This window comes from Lathamus discolor, chromosome Z (genome assembly GCF_037157495.1).
Source record: "Lathamus discolor isolate bLatDis1 chromosome Z, bLatDis1.hap1, whole genome shotgun sequence".
Classification (NCBI taxonomy): Eukaryota; Metazoa; Chordata; class Aves; order Psittaciformes; family Psittacidae; genus Lathamus; species Lathamus discolor.
This window is the reverse complement of record NC_088909.1, coordinates 84,032,339-84,053,098: the sequence shown is the minus strand read 5'-3', so window position 1 is coordinate 84,053,098 and position 20,760 is coordinate 84,032,339. Positions and strand designations below refer to the sequence as shown.

The 20,760-nt window shown below is 44.5% G+C and overlaps 1 protein-coding gene across 1 annotated transcript; it reads right to left on the bottom strand.

Moving 5' to 3' along the window:
- Positions 1–1,720: 1,720 nt before the first annotated feature.
- TMEM171 (transmembrane protein 171) lies at positions 1,721–18,117 on the bottom strand. The gene is made up of 5 exons (XM_065663214.1): positions 17,954–18,117; positions 11,667–11,794; positions 10,461–11,182; positions 8,675–8,816; positions 1,721–2,034 (listed from the first exon to the last, which is right to left on the bottom strand). The coding sequence occupies exons 3-5, from the start codon at positions 11,089–11,091 to the stop codon at positions 1,818–1,820; spliced, it is 990 nt and encodes a 329-aa protein (XP_065519286.1). The 5' UTR covers positions 11,092–11,182; positions 11,667–11,794; positions 17,954–18,117; the 3' UTR covers positions 1,721–1,817.
- Between the last annotated feature and the right edge of the window lie 2,643 nt (positions 18,118–20,760).

Genomic DNA, 20,760 nt, shown 5'->3' with positions numbered 1-20,760 from the left:
AAGGCTTTGTATCCATGAATCAAGCATGCCAGTGGGCACCACTGTTAAATATCGGGTTAGAAACAAAAGCTAAAAAAAAAAAAAAATAATCAAAAATACAGTAATTCATAGCTTGGATTACAGAAGGCATTCAAGGAACAGCATCCTTGAAAAACTCACTAGGTAAAAAACACTTCAGAGAAAAGATGACGAAACGCTGGCTTTTGTGGATCCCCTTTCTTCATATAGACATTTCCCATGGCTGAGTCATGCAGTTTAATCAGCTCCCACATACCAAATCCCTCTCTGTGCTGCATTCTCTCATTACTTTTCATGCATAAGCCCTTCAGCTCTATTGCTGGCTAAATATACCTCCCTCACTGGCTGGTTTGTTTCTGTGTAGCTGCACAAAGAGCAGCCCTAGCACGACTGAGGGAACAACACAGAGAGCTGAACATCTCCAAAGAACCCTGCAGGTGAGAGGCATGTTCACAGAAAGATGACAGGAAGCAATCACATTTCCCTGGGCACAGGAAGGAACTTGAGTACTTCAAGCTTGCATTCTGTTACAGCCACGTTCCCTGAAATTCAGCAAGGCAGAAGACAAGCTGAGGTGTAGCTGAGGTCTCAGAGCATGCAGGTGTTGAGCGTCAGCTGAACAAGAGAGATCACTCTTGCAAGATGTTTTAATTCTGGTTAAGTTACCATGCTGAACCAAGTCAGAACAGCAGCTCTGCCACGTTCTGCTTCTGGGCATAGACTGAGGTCTATTTTTCCCAAATAGGGTTCAGAGTAAGTCGTGAAGTGTTAGCAGCAACTCAGTTCCTGATAATTACCCTTACCTACTACAAGCAAATCCCCCAGTTCAGGAATAAGTGCAAACAATGGCATAATAGAACTAGAACCTGTTGTGACTCCACCCTGAAGGCAGGCAGCTACTGCTTAGGGGCTGCACAGGCACACAGGAGCTAAGAGGGCTGTTTTCTGAAGGGTCTGTCAAGTGCTATGTCAGTTAAAAACATCCACTGCAGGCTTTTCCATGAAGCTGCCTCTCTTGCATTTGCTGATAAGTAACATCTGCATCTGGAACATACCGGGCTGAGTGGTTCTCACTCTCACAAAATAAGCACTCCTTGTACAAAACATGAATGATGATATATGAAACAGCTGTATAATCCCCCTGAAATCAGTCATTATCACCGTTATCATTAAACTGTCCTCAGTGCTGCTTTAGGGCTCTTAACTGCTTGTTAAAACTGGTCTTCCTAGGGATTATACTTACATAAGTACCAGAGAGGGTCTAAATTAAGCTATGGAATGTTTATTACCAGGCAGACCAAAAACTAACCATTTAAGTTCTCCATAACATACTTGGTCCCAATCTTAAACACCCCTTTTTGTGATGTTCTCAGAGCATATATAAAGTCAGCAACTGTGCAAACCAGTATTTTCCACAAAAGCCATACAAGAATAGAAATAAAAACACTTCCTAATTATTTCTTTTTGAAGCTCCAAACAGATTTAATTAAAATAAGAAAAAAAGTTGGTTTTTACTTAGTGCCTCCATTATATAAACAACTGAAAATAGAAATTGAGTTGTAACAGAACAAGATGAACATTTAACATTCTTACAGCAAACTAAATCCCTTCAGACTACTTGCTCAAGAAGCCCAGCATTATCTAATATTCCTTGAAACCCAAATTCATTGTTTATGCTTTTTGATGAAAAATTAGACACAGACAACATTATTGTTTTTATTATAAAATGTACATAAATTCAAAAATTGTAAATCTGAATGTACAATTTAATTTAAAAATTAAGTCTAACTGACGGTGCTTTATGAGCTGGTGTCAGATATGGCTAAGGAAATAGATGAAGAAGATGAAGAATATTCAGTATTTGTCATTGATGCTTTTTCTTCGTATTTTGGAGGCGATTCAGAGGAGAGGTATAGCACTGGCAAAATATCTGAAGGTGAGCTGCTTCCAGAAATTGTATATATGGTTTCATAGTCTCTAACAGCAACTGTTCTTTCACCATCTGCAAGCTGTGCTCTAAAAAAACACAAAATGGCATATTAGCATAATTAATTTCTCTACAGTGAGTGAAATTCCACTTGACTTACATAAACATACATGTATGCGCACGCTCCCTAAAAATCCCTGGAGCAAATAACTTGCATAAGCATTAGGATTTCGTTCTCTAGGCTACATTATGATTCATATAAAAATTCTATTACTTCACAAGGGAAGGGTAAACAAGCTCCTTTCTAGCTCTTCACATCACCAGTCACAGCCTGGCTTATGGGTATTAGGGGCTTCTAGCAGAGCTATCTCATAATCTTACTAAATCTTCTGATCCTTAGCTCCTGATGTATCTTCCCTTTTGTAGTCTATCACACATATGCTGTCCTCTTCCCTTATGAAATTAAAAGACTTAGAATTGCATTGCAAAAATCACAGTCCTTAGCCATTTGAGATCTTACGTGAAACGCAACTTGAAACTTTTACCGAGCTTTCCAGCAACCCATGACAGACATACGGAGTAGCAATCCTTCTCAGAGCTGGAGAAACAGAAGTAATTGGACATGACCAGACTTACAAGTTCCCAGTGACAGTCAAGGAGGGCAGCCAAATATTCATTACCCATCTCTGACCATCATAACTAAATCCCCATCAGTGGTAACCACATGGCTCTGGTACCCTGCTCATCTCACTCTGGAGCTGGTTGGCCCTCAGCATGTTGCTTCATCTGCTTCCCAAGGGAAGGGAAGAACTCCTCATTCCTGATGACTCACTCCAAGGACTGACACTTGCCTTTGTGCATACATCTGGTCACCCACCAATACTCTGAGGAGCAGGAATACAGAGCACCTTATCTTCAGAGGTGCTACTGGTGTGTGAACGTGTGTGCTTAAAGGAGAGTGAACATACTAAAAGATGAATGCTGAAGTGATATATAACAGACTGCAGTACAAAATCAACCATGTCTGGGATCAGACCATGACTCAGCTTCCTACAAGCTCTCTCATCCAGCACACCCTCTGGCACAGCACTTGTTGACAGAACATACAGCAATGGACTGAAAAATGAAATCACATTTGCCTAGTAACCACTCACATATGAAATGGGCATTCCCTTCAAGCTTTGTGATCTTCAGCCATGGCGCTATGTTAGGAGGAACAAGGCCTCTGCTGCTCTTCCATGAAAAGGGCTAGGGAACCAATTTGCGGTAGTCAAGATGCCGTGGCCATGACCAAGCGCCGCACCATGGGATAGCGTGATTGAATGAAATGCCCAGAGGTGGGTGGTATCAACTCACAGGGTCTCTGTGAAGACCCTGGGAAGCACTGAAGGGCAACAGTTTGGTCACCCGGAGCCACAGAACACTGAAGCAAGAGGTCAAGGTTTCAGCATCCAAGGTTGAGGTCTTTTGTCCACTCCACTAGAAACAAGCTAGGCTACAAACTACCATTTTGCGTACATATGTTCACAAGATGGAGAAGTCCAGACATGCAAGCAACAAGGACTGAGCTGATGTGATCACATTCAAAGTTCAGAGCACAAGAACTGGACATTCATGGATTGAAGCAGCTGATGCAGCTGCAGGGGATTTTGTAGGAGAATGGATGAAAGACAGGGGTAACCTGTATGTGCACCAGCAGGAAGAGCCCACAAGAAGTGTAAGGAACTATTGGTTTTGACATTCCCTCGCCACCCTTTGTTTTTCATTTCTCAGTGAAGGATGCACTGCTTGCATTCCTTCACAACCTCTGGTAATCTACATATTTATCAAACACATGGGCAGGCAGCCCACATCTGAACTCAGGGCCTGAAATTAAGGGTAAAGAGCACTTGTGCTCAGTTTAGTGCACTGTACTTATAGACAGGTGGTACAAGAGTCATACTCTCTCTCCCATATGCTTGCAAGGCTACAGCAGAACATGGGTGTTCCTGTATTCCTCCCAGTTACCCACTCCAGCCCGCTCTTCTAAATGTATTTAAACAATGTTTTTTGAGAGTGCTCTTGGACCATATTTGAATCAGCTGTCTCAGAGCTACTGGAGGTTCAGGTTCACACTCAGGGCAAATAATTTCTCCATATACATACATTTGCTTTGTGTGTGCATCTGGGATGTACATGCCAGAAGGGAGTTACAGCACATGCTGGACATAGACATGCTCATGTCTGATGCCTAACTCTAGGATTAGCAGCAGCTGGCATGAAACACCTTCCAGCTGTGGACACCTTCACCCAGCCCAATCAGGAAACAGATACTTCATGTAAATTCCTTCTTTCAGCAGCAGCAGTTTATTTTCTCTTCTGCTTGCTCTGGCCATCCTTTAATTGCACTAATATAGCCCTGAGAGCTGATTCATTACACTTGCAATCTGAGAGCAGGCAAAGACTTTTATACTTAATGAAATAAAACGTTTCTTTGCACAACAATTTATCCCTGGCCATGACAGCCACTGCTCTCTGGAAAGCACTTTCACTTGATCAACCCAACATTTTCTCATACCTACATCCGCCCCTGCCATCCTGAATTGGCACGTGTTTACGGCCCTGAGTAATCAACAGGTTCTCATCAGCTTTGTACAAAAAGTACTTTCTCTGAAACTATTTAAGTGGAAAAACCTCAGACCATTAAATGTGTTCATAGCTAGGATTTATTAGGCTTTGTATCCCTCAGCACAGATCATCAATCTCAAGCTGGACCTCAGGCAGTGGGAACCAGACAGTGAAAAGAGCGTGTGAAAGTGAGGAGAGCGTGCAGCAAGCTCACTGCCCTGGACTTCAAGAGAGCAGACTTTGGCCTCTTCAGGAGCCTGCTTAGTAAGGTTCCATGAGATATAGCCCTAGAGGGCGGGGGGCCCAAGATTCTTGGTTGATATTCAAGGATCACCTGCTACAAGCTCAGGAGTGCTGCATCCCAACTAGAAGGAAGTGCAGCAGGAGGGCCAGGAGACATCCTTGGATGGACAAGGAGCTGCTGAGGAAAATTCGAAGGAAAAAAGAGGCTTATAAAGGGTGGAAGCAAGGACAGGCGGCCTGGGAAGAGTACAGGGATGTTGTCCAGGAAGCTAGGGACCAGGTTAGGAAACCTAAGGCCCACTTAGAATTAAACTTGGCCAGGGATGTTAAGGATAACAGGAAGGGATTCTATAGGTATGTAGCGAATGAAAAACAGACTAGGAACAATGTAGCCCCCCTCCAGAAGCTACCAGAACTGGCTACACAGGATCTGGAGAAGGCTGAGGCTCTGAATGACTTCTTTGCCTCGGTCTTCACTGGAAAAAGCTCTGAACGCACCACTAAAGTCTTGGAAGGCAGATGCAGGGACTGTGAGAATGAAGACCTTGGGCCCACTGTAGGAGAGGATCTGGTTCAAGACCATCTTAAGAACCTGCATGTACACAAGTCTATGGGACCTGATGAAATCTATCTGCAGGTCCTGAAGGAGCTGGCAAATAAAGTTGCTAGGCCTCTGGCCATCATATCTGAAAAATCATGGTAGTCAGGTGAAGTTCCCGATGACTGGAGAAAGGGAAATATAACCCCCATTTTCAAGAAGGGGAAAATGGATGACCCAGGGAATTACAGACCAGTCAGTCTCACCTCTGTGCCTGGCAAAATCTTGGAGCACATTCTCCTGGAAGGCATGCTAAGGCACATGAAAAACAACAAGGTGCTTGGTGACAGCCAGCATGGCTTCACTAAGGGGAAATCCTGCCTGACCAATTTGGTGGCCTTCTATGGTGGGGCTATGGAACTGATGGATGGGGTAGAGCAGTTGATGTCATCTACCTGGAACTGTGCAAAGTGTTTGACACTGTCCCACACGACATCCTTGTCTCTAAACTGGCGAGACATCAGTTTGACCACTCGGTGGATAAAGAACTGTCTGGGTGGCAGCATGCAAGGAGTTGTGGTCAATGGCTCAATGTCCATCTGGAGACCAGTAACGAGTGGTGTCCCTCAGGGATCGATGTTGGGACTGGTCTTGTTCAACATCTTTGTCAGTGACGTGGACAGTGGGATTGAGTGCGTCCTCAGCGAGTTTGCCGATGACACCAAGCTGTGTGGTTTGGTTGATAACACTGGAGGGAAGGAATGCCATCCAGAGTGACCTTCACAAGCTTGTAAGGTGGGCTGATGCCAACCTTATGAAGTTCAACCATGCCAAGTGCAAGGTCCTACACCAGGGTCAGAGCAATCCCAGGCACAGCTACAGGCTGGGCAGAGAAGAGATTCAGAGCGGCCCTGCAGAGGACTTGGGGGTGCTGGTTGACGAGAAAATGAACATGAGCCAGCTGCAGTGTGCGCTCACAGCCCAGAAAGCCAACCGTATTCTGGGCTGCATCAAAAGGAGCGTGACCAGCAGGTCAAAGGAGGTGATCCTGCCCCTCTACTCTGCTCTTGTGAGACCTCACCTGGAGTATTGTGTGCAGTTCTGGTGTCCTCAACATAAAAAGGACATGGAACTGTTGGAACAAGTCCAGAGGAGGGCCATGAGGATGACCAGGGGACTGGAGCACCTCCTGTACGAAGACAGGCTGAGAAAGTTGGGGCTGTTTAGCCTGGAGAAGAAAAGGCTGCATGGAGGCCTCAGAGCAGCCTTCCAGTATCTGAAGGGGGCCTATAGGGATGCTGGGGAGGGACTCTTCATTAGGGACTGTAGTGACAGGACAAGGGGTAACGGGTTAAAACTTAAACAGGGGAAGTTTAGATTGGATATAAGGAGGAAATTTTTTCCTGTTAGGGTGGTGAGGCACTGGAATGGGTTGCCCAGGGAGGTCGTGAGTGCTCCATCCCTGGTGGTGTTCACCGCCAGGTTGGACGAAGCTTTGGGTCGCATGGTTTAGTGTGAGGTGTCCCTACCCACGGCAGTGGGGTTGGAACTAGATGATCTTAAGGTCCTCTCCAACCCTAACTATTCTATGATTCTATGAGTGTCTTCCTTCCCTAGGTGTTATGTAAATTACTATTTTATTTTGTCTGGGGACTAGTCCCATGGTGCACTAGAGAGAGTGCTACACCAGTTGTCAGGAAGACTGAGTAGGGGTTCTGATAGAGGTGTTTATTCTATGTTAAAAAAATGCAACACAGTGATTTTGAGAAAAAGCAGAAAAACAGTCTGGTTTGTAGTAACAGCAACAGAAGAAGGCATCTGCTGTCTCCAGCAAAGATGGAGAGGAAATGTTTGGAGGAGGGCACTAGGAAGTTAAAGACAATATGAGGAGCTGTTGACAATGATTGACTAGAGAACAGTGCCTTGCACAGTGGGGCTGGGCCTCAAGAATCCACCAGGTACACTTCAAAGGATGACTGAAAAACCAGACATGGCAGCACACAGCATGGTAACAATAAGCACCGCTGCTAACACAAGTATCCTCCTCCTGTGGCATTTAGGACTTTAGGCAGGAAGAAGGTTTGTGCTTGCTCACTTCCAAAGGCAGATTAGCATGAGTTTTAAAGTGTGCCGACATCAGGCACGCAGCTGGTCACAGAATACACTGCCTTGTGTGAGTAGAGAAACCTGGAGTATAGTGGAAAGCTATTAAAGCAATGGACAAACAACTATGATGACTGGACACAGTCGTGCAGGCTGGAGTTTTTCCACAGTGATGGTGATTAAGATGCTGCAGGTTATCAACTAAAGTCATCCAATGAAGTACCACACTACTTACTGACTCAGAGGTCAAAAAATAAGCTGACATAGGACCTTCCTAAAAGCAAAGTCAATTCTGGACCATGAAAGCCCTGAAAATGAGTTGGGGGCTCTAGGCATGTGGCATCTAGTTCTCCTGGCCAGATGTAGTTCTGGCTCCTAGTACATGGTCCTTGCAGTACCTCTTTCACCTCCAAGTTAGCAGCCCATTGGTGGTAACCCACAGGGGATAAATAACACTAGAAGTTCTTCCACTCTAGACTGGAAGTCTTCAGTCACTTGGCAGCTCTCCTTCCCACAGCTTGGTAGTGGCAGCATCTGGCAAATCAGCTGTTCTCAACCTATGGAAGACTGGCTGCATGGGTAAGGTACAACACCTTGAGATGAAGCTGGCATTACAACCTTCCTTTTAGAGCTCCTCCTGCTCTTCTCCTGCCATATCAAGGTATCCTTTTATCTTGACACACTGCCACAGCTGGAACAAGGCAGACCAGCACAGTGGGGCTCACTTCCTCAAGGCAGTAACCTAACGGTCACAGGGGGAACAGAAGCCACTAAAGTGGAATTGCCAGGGTCAGAGGACCTGGGGATAGGTGTCATTAAGGGCTTACTGTATTGGTTCTACAGAGAAAAATCTTTCAGTGCAGGTATCATGACACTGAAGCCCTGCTGTCAGGGGCACCTTTTCTTGGACAATCTGTGGAAGAAACCTAATCTGACTATATTTAAATAAGACCACTTTTTAAAGGCTTTGTTTTCACTTCATTGAAGTTCTTTTCAGTCATAATGAACTTGTAAGAATTTAACTCCCATAAAGGATGCTCCGTGGTTTGTGATTGCCCTTTCATACCAGGATATTTTGATGCTATTTCAAGTAAGGTATCTGAAGCAAGTCAAATGACACACTACAAAACTTTGTAGTGCCTAGCAGAGTTAATTCACAGTGATTATTTTAGGATGTGGTCTTAGATACCTTGAGAAGCAGCTCAGATTTCCAAAGACAGAGAAGAAAACAGTCTTACCCATCACTGAAGATAGAATGGTATGGTGGGGGATTTTCACGTGTAGGCAAACCACTTGACATAAGACAATGTGTTACAGTTGGTGACACAGGATCAGCAAAATAAGGAGGTGGTGGAGGTGGGAATAACATTACAGCATCACCTAGGGAAAAAAAAACACCAATTATTACCTCTGAAAAATTGAGCACCACTGTTTATTATAACTGTATCCAAGAATATTTCCCATCTTTGGAATTACTTTGTCTACCTTTTAAGATAAAGTGCAATGACCACACGTACAGAACTGTTACATTCTGGGATGTTAAAGTACATTGGAGGTGTACTCAAAATCAAAATTATCCCACAATAAAGATGTGGCACATTGACAAATGGAAGATTTAATTTAGAAAATACAGGTGGGGAGCAGAAGTGCTCCGTCTAGCTAACAGACACAAGCCTCTTCACTGTTGGCTGAATTCAGAAACTGGAAGTGCAAGGGACAGTTACTGCTGGCTCACTTCAAGGACAGGCAAATATTTAATTTTCCTCACATATCTAAAATAGTGCATCTTAAGTTTCTCCACAGTACTGCAGAGTTTTAACAAAAGTGTTCAAGTCATATTAATACCACAATGCTATTGATGCATAATTCACTATTAAGTGTACTGCACAGCATATCTGCCAATTTCAACTTCATAATCAAAGAATTTCAATTTTTTAATTTTTTCTTTAAACAGAAAGTTTGTATCTATCATTCACTGCATGATTAATGTCAACATTTACAGCTATGTGGCACCGTTCTTCCTTGGTAGTCTGTCTGCAGAGACAGGTCAAAGAGCATCAAATATATTGAGTAAGGTGGCGGTGTTTTCTAGCTGAGTCACTATTGTTCCAGAATGCCACAATGTCAACCAGACCACAGTCTTCCGCCTGTCAGTTTTCCTATTCCTGATGGAAATATAAAAGGAATCCACTAATTTTGCTTCCTTGCCTTTAGAAACAATTTGAATTCCTTTTTATGACCCTTTGATTTGTCCTGGTGTCTGGAAAACTGACTTTACACCTTCACATCTTCTAAGGGTAACCAGGTTAGAGGTCTGTAGACCGGTTTGACAGGCAGAAGGAAAAATGTTTTGCATAACGAATTTCAAGTCTAGTCAGTTAGATGACAGTCAGGCAATATTATGATTGACTAATCATTTTTGAGAGGTAGAAAGTTATCAGAATAACCTATGTACAGAATGTGTTCACGGGATATTAAAAGCAGTGGTATATGCAAGGGAGCATTCCCTGCCATCATACCACATTTACTCAAATACTATGCAATTACAGAAGCATTTTGCAATTACATCTCTGACCAATGGAAGATGTGGCCATGATTAGAAGAAATACAGCACACTTCTTACAAAACAGATTCTTCTGTTTTAGGGGTCAGAGCTTAAGGCTAAAATAAATCTTAAATAAAGTCATAGAAGTCAACACACATGTGATTTGCAGTGTCAGCTACACCCTCTCAAAAGGAAATGGGATTGGACTCATTTGCGTTGGATTACGTGGCTTCTTTTGCACAGACAGTAAGACCTTTTGCTCTCTCAAAGGTTTTGCCTTTTAGAGAAAGGTAACTGAACTGATCTTACAAAAAAATGTATGAGACAAAGTAACATTTTTCTGTTTTGGCTGGTTCGACATATCAGAACTGACATGCTTAGACCTCAAATAAGTAATATTCAGAGGTAAACAATTAGTGGGAACCCCCCCCCCCTTATTACTAACTCTCAAATGTAAAGTTCACACACTATTTACCCACCTACTGTAACCTGAAAAGGGTCAGGCCTCTGAGGTTGTTCTTCACTTTCACAAGATTCTTGGCTGAGATTTAAGTTTTGTTTCTTTTTAACATGAGCTATCACGAAGAAACACAACCCAGTGAGCACAATCAAAGGTCCCATGATTTGAAGAGACAGGAATCCACAGCCCTGGAGGTCCACATCAGAACTGCCAGTGTGGTTGAGCTGTATGGTGTGCCAGCTGGGGCTGCAGCCAGGAACCCAAATGCCCAAGATGCTAATTAGCATTCCACTAGTTAAAAACAGGAATCCAAATATGAGAAACTGGGCAAACTGACAGTTCCCACGACAAAAAACAAGACTGTACACCTGCTCATTCTGCAACTGTCTTTGTCTTATATACAACCTGGCCCTTGACCTTGCCAGTAAAATACAAACCAGTCCACTTACAGCCAACACAGGCCCAGCAGCCTTAAGGACCTCGTTACAGTCACTGAATGTTCCAGATGGGCATGACTGTAGAATAAAGACTGAAAGCAGGAATCCAGCACATAGCAACACAGCTCCACAAACAAAAAGGAAAAAAATAAGTTTCCCATGTTGTCCATTATTTCCTTCACCCCCTGGTGCAGGAACAGCCACTGGATACATTACAACAGAATCTTCTCAAGCAGATGAGTTGGGGTTTTTTTGTTTGACTGTTTTTCTTGTTAGCATTAAGTGGCAGAAAACTACAGTAGATCTGTGAACATGAAAATACATTAATAAAAATAAGAAGGAAAAAAAAAAACAACAGTGGGACTAACTACATTACGATATTTACTTCTGCATTTGCTACTCGGCCTATATTGTATATACTTGATCTATTATTTTCTGTTTTGTAGTCCCTCCATTATGGATTACAGGGCCTAATTCAGTCTGCTGCCATTGAATGCTGATGAAAAGACACAACCTGCTTTATAGGTAGACTGAAAAAAAAAAAACCCTGCAATTGCTGCTGCACATCTAAATGAACTGTTTCTTTAGATACACAGTCTTATGAATAAGGGGACATTATTTTCAAAGGCTGAATCTGGCGAACAAGGACAGGGTACCTTTCCCCTTGAAAGCAGAAATCTATGGGAAATTTCTGCAGTGAACGGCAGAAAAGGAGAGCTCTTGAAAGAAAGAAACTTAATGCAAATGAACATTGATGATTATTGGACTTTAAATCTTCTAATGCATACCTTTTCAAAGCATATAAATCTTGCTTCTCTTTCCACAGGCAATAAAAGCTTTTCTGTTTCTTTCCTTAAATCAGCTTCTGGTCCTATACAGCTTCAAGAGCAAACACACAGAAGATTTTGGTTCTGTTCTGAAAAGACAAAAAAGAAATAAAAAAGAAAGACAATATTAAAAGCCATACTAAAGACTGTGTACTTTATCTCTCACTGATTCAATGGTTAGAGTTGGTAAGCATACTGCTCCCACACTTTCTTTCAACTTCCCATACTCCTGAATTGTCTCTGCTACAAGAAAGCTTTAAAAAGAAATATAACAAAGGTGACTCCCAGAAGGCTTATGAGCCCACAGGAGTATAAATTCAGCAGTAAAAGAGAAGAAAATAGAAATTAGTGCTGAGGCTAGTCCATATGGTAGTATGGATAACAAATCTGCTGGCTGTGGAAAAAAAGGGACAGGCAAAGCCTGACAAAGTTAGGACCGACTGCTATACAGTGAGCTCTAAGGAAAACAAAACCAAAAATTATTTCTGACATTATGCACAAGGAAGTTTGTGCTGCTCTGACACTATGGACTACAGGGGTCATATGGACATCTGTACTCTATATTACAGTGACTATCAACCATGAGATATCAGGTCCAACTGGCTACACCCATCAAAAGTCAACCTGAAACCCAGGGGAATTTCAGACTATGGAAAATAATATCTGGATGAACCACAAGAAAGCTGTTCCCTAACAAGTATAGGAGTAACTTATGTGTGCTCATATTGCAGCGTTTTAACACTGCCCTCTTCCCCTCACCCACAAACTCCTATGACAGACAACCTCATCTATTACTTGGCGGATAATACCAGGATATATTGGATGTATCAGGAAGGATATATATGGACTGGAGGAGTCTGTCACAGATAGAAGCAGGGAATCTACTTAGTTACTGTTATTAGTTAGCTAACATTCAGACTTCCTCTACCAGCTTCCACTGGCCTGCTACTAATTCAGATGACCAGAAGCTAGAAGTCAAGTTAGATTGACTCCTCCTTACATGTGCCTCGTAACAGTTATTCCACAAGAAAAACAAAGTATTGTGATTTTTGTAAACAAACTGCTGAACATATGTCAGCCACAACAAGCTTTGCCTCACTCCCTAGTAACTGCAGTGCCTCACTGGGAGGAAAACAAAACACAGCCATAAAACCCACGTGTCACTCAAACATATAATTATCTGTTTGCAATGCAAAGCAATCTATCAAGTCATTTTACTTAGCCACTTGTAAGAGTAGGAACCAGTTAAAGAACTGGCTGAGCAAACACATGAATGGTGAAGTTATTATATTTATTACTGCTGAACATCAAAACAGACTGCCAGCAGCATGGGAGAAGGCAGAGAGCAGCATGCAGGTAAAAGGCACAATAAGCACCAAGCTCAACAGGCAAGCAAACAGGCTATACCAGCAGCAGCAAGAAGGCCACTGCAGGAAGAAACAAAGTCTCACAGCTGTCTATCTTGAATAACAAAACTGAAGGACCTCACTTAATGCATCCCATCACTGTGGTCAATTAATTTGTAAACTGTGCCTGCTAGGTGTTTCTTCACTGTTCTGGATTCAGTCTATGTATCTACTAAGACTGGTTTGAAAACCTGCTAGCTGAGGTTCCCTCGGTAGAAGAGTCACAGTTTCAGTCTGGAAAAAAAAAATGGTTATAAAGAACACTAAAGATAGGACAGTATATCAACAAAAAGAAATTGAAGAAATTATGATTGATTTCAACCTGAATACCATTAGCCAAGCACAATTTCAAAACTGCATGAGCTGGAGTCAGTTTGAACGCTTTCCTTCTGAGCAGAGAAATTGGATTAGTTTAGTCACTCCTCCTTCCTTGATTTCACTGGTCTTTCTGAAATTAATACAACTGTTTCTCATAGCTGCACATCAGTTCTCATAATCCTTCACATCTAGGAATTTCCCCATTTTTATAATTGATCTGAAGTGGCTCAGATTTACTGTTCTACAAATGCACAAAACTGAATAAAGGGCCCCTGAAATACTAAATAAATAAATAAATAAATATCCCATCAAAGCCCAGTTTCAGACTCAACTGTCTTGAGATACTTTTTGCTGAAGCACATTAATCACTGTAACAGCAGTAATACACTATAATTAGAGATAACTCTGAATCCTTCTTTTGCATTTCCCTCCAGGGAAGAAAACATGGACAAGTACAAGTGAATTAGGACAAGAGGAAATAATGAAGGGAAAAACGAAATCCAAACATCTAGCCCCTAAAAAGAAATATCTGTAAATTTGTTCTCATTACTGCAGCACAGTGTCTGCTTCTCTTCCACCAATCTTGTTGTTACGAGATTAAGTTAAACACACATTAGAAATGAAGCATGTGCATATTTTCTTAATTCTTTCAGGCCACAAAAGAAGGAACACTCAGAACAGTCTGTTGTGGCTTTGAACATGAAAACCACAGATTTAATGCTGCAAAATCCAAAGGAGGACTAATTTTCATTTATGCTACCACCAAATTTCAATAAAAAAATCCAATGCAAGATTAAGCTTTATTTCTTGTGTTTCACAAAGAAGTATTTTAAGAAAGAGGTAAGCCTTATATTGACTATGTGCTTGAAATACTTCCATTAAATCCGATGTATGCAGAGGCATAAGAGAATTTTCCCCTTATATTGACCCAAAGTCTGAGAGCAGACATGGAAATGCTAGGTCGGAAACTGCTAGAACAAGATCTGTTAGTGTGGAGGCAGCTAAGGATGAGGAAAGAGGGAATTGAAACACAGCTTGTAAAGGAAGTCTGGTTATGAGCTTAACTTAAATGATATAGTGCTTTATCCTTTTGTAAATCTGGCCCAAGCCAGGTATATTCAACACGAAATAACATCACAATCTCTTGTCAATTTTCTGTGTAATACTTGTATTAGAAAATTCACATTACGCACAACTCCAAGAATTTTAAAATACGAGTTTTAACGATGGAACAGGGACTTTCTGCTTTCTGCTTGAACCTTCAGAGTTCATATTGTCCAAGATTTCCACTGCAAACACCAGGCTATAAATTTACTCCCCCTTACTCATATGAAATTTGATAGCTATGTGCAATCACATGAATTCAGGAACTGAGGATTAAAAGAAAAAAGCACTGGAAGAATTAAAATGCTGCTGTCCCTCTGTTTTATGTTTCCCAGAGAAGGCACCATTCCTGCACTTTTGCTTGCAAAAGCACCCAAATAATTTCATGCAGAAGGATCAGATCTATCCTGTGTTTTTTATTTCAAAAACTACAATACCCTGTCAATTGTAGTCCACAATGGAAACCCATTAGAAGTCACAAGCCATCCTTTTCAAGATTTTTCTATTTAAGTGCTTTCACCCATACTTTCAATTTTTGAGCAGCTACTGGGAAGCTGCCACTACCACTGTGGCTGGGTGGGTTTTTGGTTTGGTTTTTTTTTTGTTGTGGTGGGGTTTTTTTGTTTGTTTTTGTTTTGTTTTGTTGGGTGGGTGTTTTTTTTCTTCCCAGGTTTCAAGTAAAACCATGACTTCTGACAGGACAAGCTACCTGGAAGGAAAAGTCCTGTCAACTTCATTCAGTTTAATTTCCATATCAAAACATGAACAGCTCTCCACTTCCTCTCACTCTCTGTATCCAGTTCCCTCCTCCATTCTTAACTCCATCAGCACCCATGCCATTTTCTGTTATCATATCACAATTTTCCCCCAGATTGCACTCTGAACTTGACATTCAGCAGAGCACCCATCCAAAAGTACAGCTGGTTAAACCGCACTAAAATGGAGTTCACTGCCTTCATTCCCCCAGTATTCCCTCCCCATGGTGTTTTTAATCATTTGTATTAAGAGCTAGGGGGAAATGCCTGACAGGATGAACTTCCAGTTTTCTACTTTCAAGCAACATTAAGGCTACAAGGACTAACAGGTTCTGAGATGCCAAACACAACCGATTTGATCTCTTGCTTACACACTCTTAGAATCATAGAATAGTTAGGGTTGGAAAAGACCTCAGGATCATCTAGTTCCAACCCCCCTGCCATGGACAGGGACACCTCACACTAAACCATCCCACACAAGGCTTCATCCAACCTGGCCTCGAACACCACCAGGGATGGAGCACTCACAACCTCCCTGAGCAACCGATTCCAGTGTCTCACCACCCTAACAGGAAAGAATTTCCTCCTTATATCCAATCTAAACTTCCCCGTTTAAGTTTTAACCCATTACCCCTTGTCCTGTCACTACAGTCCCTGACGAAGAGTCCCTCCCCAGCATCCCTATAGGCCCCCTTCAGATACTGGAAGGCTGCTATGAGGTCTCCATGCAGCCTTCTCTTCCCCAGGCTGAACAGCTCCAACTTCCTCAGCCTGTCTTCATACAGGAGGTGCTCCAGTCCCCTGATCATCCTCGTGGCCCTCCTCTGGACTCTTGGGTCAGTGCCTAATGGTGCTCTCATTTCATGGAACATACACCTCTGACATCCCAGGAGGATTTCCCTAACCAGAGAGTGGATGCCACAGAAAGAAAGTGCCCATATGGACTGACAAAATGATTGTGTTAGCTCACACTGTAAGAGGAGTAATGCTGTTATTTACGACCATCGAAGGTGGGGCAGAAGTCAATGTCTGGAGAAGTGCCGGAAAGCAGCTGCAGCAGGAATTTCCAGAAAATGGGATGAATCCTGACAGTCTCCAGACATGTGTGGCAGCTATCCTTCTCACCACAAACCGGCAGCCAGAGATTCTGAACTCTGCCAGGCAGAAATGTGCTCTGTGAAGAAGCTGCTAGCTACTATCCCTGTGGGCCACAAGGGAAAATCAGCCAGAGTAAAAGCTGGTTCACAAATGTTCCCCACTCACTCTGGCAGACAAGAAAGCCCTGATGACACAGTTGGATGTGAGGACCCCAAACGGATGTCTGAACACAGAGAAGCTTGCAAAGCACGATTTGGTAACCCATTGATTAGATGCCTTGCAGCTAAGTAGGCCAGCACCTAGATTCAGTAACGTGCTCTGAAGGTTCCCATGCATGTAGGTGGGATGCTTTTTACAGGACCCACTGGTGGACTCAAGAGCTGGGACAAAGCAGCTCCTACTTTCTGCAGTACCTCCAGGAAGGCTGGAGAGAAGGTAGACAGACACAAGTGAAGCCAGAGCTGACTTTCTTCAAACATGTAACACAAAACAGACCAATTTCTGGCAAGTTCAGGGAAAGTCTGTCGCATGAGGCTGATGTACCTCAAAGTTGCAAAAGCTACAGGCAGATCTTTGAGAGTGTAGGACAGTGACCATCAGGAAGATGCAAGTCTCTAAAAGCTACTCAAAGCCTTCCTGTCCTGGTTTCTTGAGGTTGGCTTGGAACATTAAATCACAGCCAACTCACAGATAAGCAACTAAGCTGTACTCCATCTGGTAAATACAGCATCCCATGGGATAACCCTCCTCATGCATCAGCCCATCCGGCATGCTCTCTTCTAGCCACTAAGTCTTTTAAGTCACGTTAAAGTCTTCGGCACGGCAGATCATGCCCGGAGAACACAGCCCCCACGATGGAGGGAGGAGTGGCACAGGGCTGCCCGTTTACCCAGTCCTGTGAGGGAGCAGCACTTGGCCGGCGTGGGGCCTGCCCATCACCCCAGCAAGAGCCTTCTCACCAGTGCCTTCCCAGCAGTAACTGGGCCACGGTATATCAGCAGAATAATTTGTAAGGGCCCCTTCAGAAGAGACATCTCATCCTCTGACTCTAATGCAGTCAAGGTCACGCTGTGGGGAAGCAGCGTGGGGAGCGGTGGGCTCTCCAGGGAGATAGAGAGGCTTTCCCTGCCGCAGGACGTCCATGCCCCAGATAAGCGAGACGCAGAGGCACTGCCCTAGCCTCCACGCTTGAGGGGAGCGAAAAACACAGCCACGACAGCGGCCGGGCCGGCAGCGGGAAGACACGGCACAAGCCCGCCAGCCCGCCGCGGCCCCCTGCCGTGGTCAGCCTGGGCAGGAGCCGCCCTCCAGCAGCGCCCGCCTGCCGGCAAAAAGCGTGCCTGCCCGGCTGCCGTCCCTGCGCCGCGCCCGCCTCCCCCCGCACCAGCACTCCCAGGCTCCCCATGCCGCGGAGGAGCGGCCCGGGGCCGCTCTCTCCTTTCGCGCCCGCCTGGTCGCTGCTTTCAACCCGCGGCGGCCAGAGAAGCGCCTCGCCACGGCCTCGGCCCCCGGGGTAGGCAGCGCGGAAGGGTCGCCGGCGAAGGGCTCCGAGCACCCCCCCCCTTACCTGGCGGCGGTGCCAAGGGCTGCGGTGGTGCGCCCGGCGACGCTATTTAAGCACCTCCGCCACGCTGCGCGCACCTGGGCGGGGCGGGGCCGCGCCGGGGCACCGCGCTGCTGCAGTGGCTGTTGCGGCGCCGCCTCCCCGGGAGCCCAGCGCCCCGCCCGGCGGCGGCCTCGGTCGCCCGGCGTCAGCTCTGGGGCGCCCCGCCCCGCCCCGCCCCGCCCCGCCGCAGGCAGGGCGCTTCCCGCGGCGCGCAGGGTGGAGGCAGGAGCCGCCGGGGCGGGGTGGGCTTCCCCGCGCCCCTGACGGGGGGGGGAGGAGAAGGTGTGGGTGCGAGGCGGCGCCATCTTGGTCCCCCCGCTGGAGGCCGGCGCTGCGGTTACGGCGGCCCTGCGGCGGTGCAGGAGGTTGCTGCGGGGCTGGGAGGTCTCTCCGCTGATGGAATGGAGGCGCAGCTCTTTGGGCGGGGGCGCTGCGTGTGTCGCTGGAGGCACGTGTAGGTGGCCGTGGTCCGGTGTGCCTCTGAAGTACCGGTGGCTTCGAGGTGAGGCGGGTGAGCAGCCCTCTTGGGGAGGCTGTGCCACATCTGCCGTTTCAGGAGCCCTTCTTTGGTCACTTTGTCCTTACCAGCCTTAGCCTTCTGCACACTTGGGAACTCGATAGGTGTTAAAGGCAGGCCGAGCTTAGATGTGACTAATTTCATAGAGTCATAGAATGGGTTGGAAGGAGCCTTAAAGGTCATCTGGTTACTATGCCCCTGCCATGGGGAGGGATGTCTTTCACTAGACCAGGTTGCTCAAAGTCCAACCTGGCCTTGAATGCTTCCAGAGATGGGACAGCCACAGCTTCTCTGGGCAGCCTGTGCCAGCGTCTCACTGCCCTTAAAGAATTCCTTCCTAATGTCTAATCTAGGTTTGTCTTCTTTCAGCTTAAAGCCACTTTCCCTTGTCCTGTCTTTACATGCCTGTGTAAAAAATCCCTTTACAGATTTTGTGTAGCCCCCTTTAGGTACTGGAAGCTGCTCTAAGGTCTTTCCAGAGCCTTCTCTTCTGCAGGCTGAACAAGCCCAGCTCTCAAACTGTGACGAATTTCTATGAAATTCATTATTTCCTTCAGTGATGGCCAGTTCAGCCACTAGACATGGGGGAAGTTGCTTTCTCTCTCACTTGCTAGGTGCAGGCAGTGTGGAGGAAGAAGCTGGCTTTGATAGCAGAGACGAGCTGTGAAGTGCAAGGAGCAGCTGTGTGAGACAGCAAGGAGCTAGGGGAGAAGGGCTGGGCTGTGCCACATGTAAGCGGGTGTAGCAGTGGTAGGACCTGAATGACAGTGGGACTAAAGCTGCCCCAGTGGTTAGGCACAGCCTGGTAGCTGGTGAAGTGTGAGAGAAGCCATTTGGAGTTATGTGAGTCAAAACAAGGGGAGCCAGAACAGGGATGAAAGGTGGAGTGATGCCCAGAAAATACATGGCAGGAGGAAAGAGAGTGTATCAAAGTTTAGCTTGACAGGATGATAGTTTGTTTAGATGGTGCGACTGGGGGGAAATGGGATACTGGGGTTTTGGAGGGGATCTGGATTTAGTCAGAGAAGTAGGGAAAACTTGGAATTTGATGAAGAACCAAAGAGTATGAAAATATACATGGGATGTAGGAAGGAGGTTGTGATGGGCTATAAGGCTCCAAGCTTTCCAGAGCTTGAAGATTCCTGGATTTTATTGGCCCCCTGCTGTCTCAACTGTTTTATGTCCCAGTCCAGCTCCCACTGACTGGAAGGTGGGCTTCAGTTGTTAAACAGTTGCATGCTGTCGAGAAGAGTGTCAGGGTAAGGAGAGACTTTGAAGTAATGATTCCTGTATTCTGTGAAGAGTGAAATATTTTAGTGAAGTAGAAAAGCAGGGAATAAAAAAAATGCCTGAAGAGAACAAAAGATGAACACTGATTGTTATGAACTCATGCTGAAGCTTAAGTCTTGCAAAGAGTGGAAGAGTGTAAAAAATGTATAATCAGGCTATTTTACGATGCGTGACGTGACATGAGATTTAATTATGCTTATGTAGCAGTTTTCTAATACCTGATTCTGGTTCTGTTTTTCTTCCAACATGAAGATGTAATAATAACAATAAAAAAATATTTATGTGGTGCTTGTTTCTACGTGAAGTATTTTATCAGGCTACGCTTTCTTCAGTTGTCTGATACCATTAAATGATTAAACCACTACTGTGCTTTCTTTTCCTGTTATGTAAATACTTTATTCCTGTTATGTAAATACTTCTCATGCCAAACCTAACATGTCTTAAGGATTTCACTTTAAAAAAAAAAAGTCAGGCTTGACAAAAGTTGTCATGTTTGCTGGCCAGCATCTACATGCAAATGATTAATGATTTCTGTCTCCAAAGCTTGCCATAAGCTTTTCCCCTCCATCCACCACTTGGGTTTCTTGTAGTGTTGGGCTTCAGGATTTGACATGAGTGATGAAAGAAGGGATTTCAGGAATATCGTTCTTCAGTTAGTGAGATTCTGACTCAGCCTGGTGTGCTTTTTCAGTGGATTAAGTGGATGTTGGTTCCTGTCATGGCTACAGTCATAAAACTGTAATCTCGAGATGTATCTTGTGATTTAAGAGAAAAATGAGTTTCTTAACTACTTTTTAACCTTTTGATAATAGTAACTGTTTAACTGTGAGAAATGCATATTTTAATTCCAGATTGTAAGTGGTAATATTTGTCAAAAATAGAGGTAAAATGTTTTTTGCCATACCAAGAGAGTTGTTTGTGCTAAGTCTGGATATCATTGTGTGATGGTGTTTTTTGGATG

Coding starts and splice junctions, on each gene's coding strand:
- TMEM171 (XM_065663214.1), bottom strand. CDS start 11,091: ATGTATCCAGTGGCTGTTCCTGCACCAGGGGGTGAAGGAAATAATGGA. Junction 8,817..10,460: donor CCCTTTTCAGGTTACAGTAG/GTGGGTAAATAG, acceptor TTTTTTCCCTAG/GTGATGCTGTAATGTTATTC. Junction 2,035..8,674: donor CATTCTATCTTCAGTGATGG/GTAAGACTGTTT, acceptor GTGTTTTTTTAG/AGCACAGCTTGCAGATGGTG.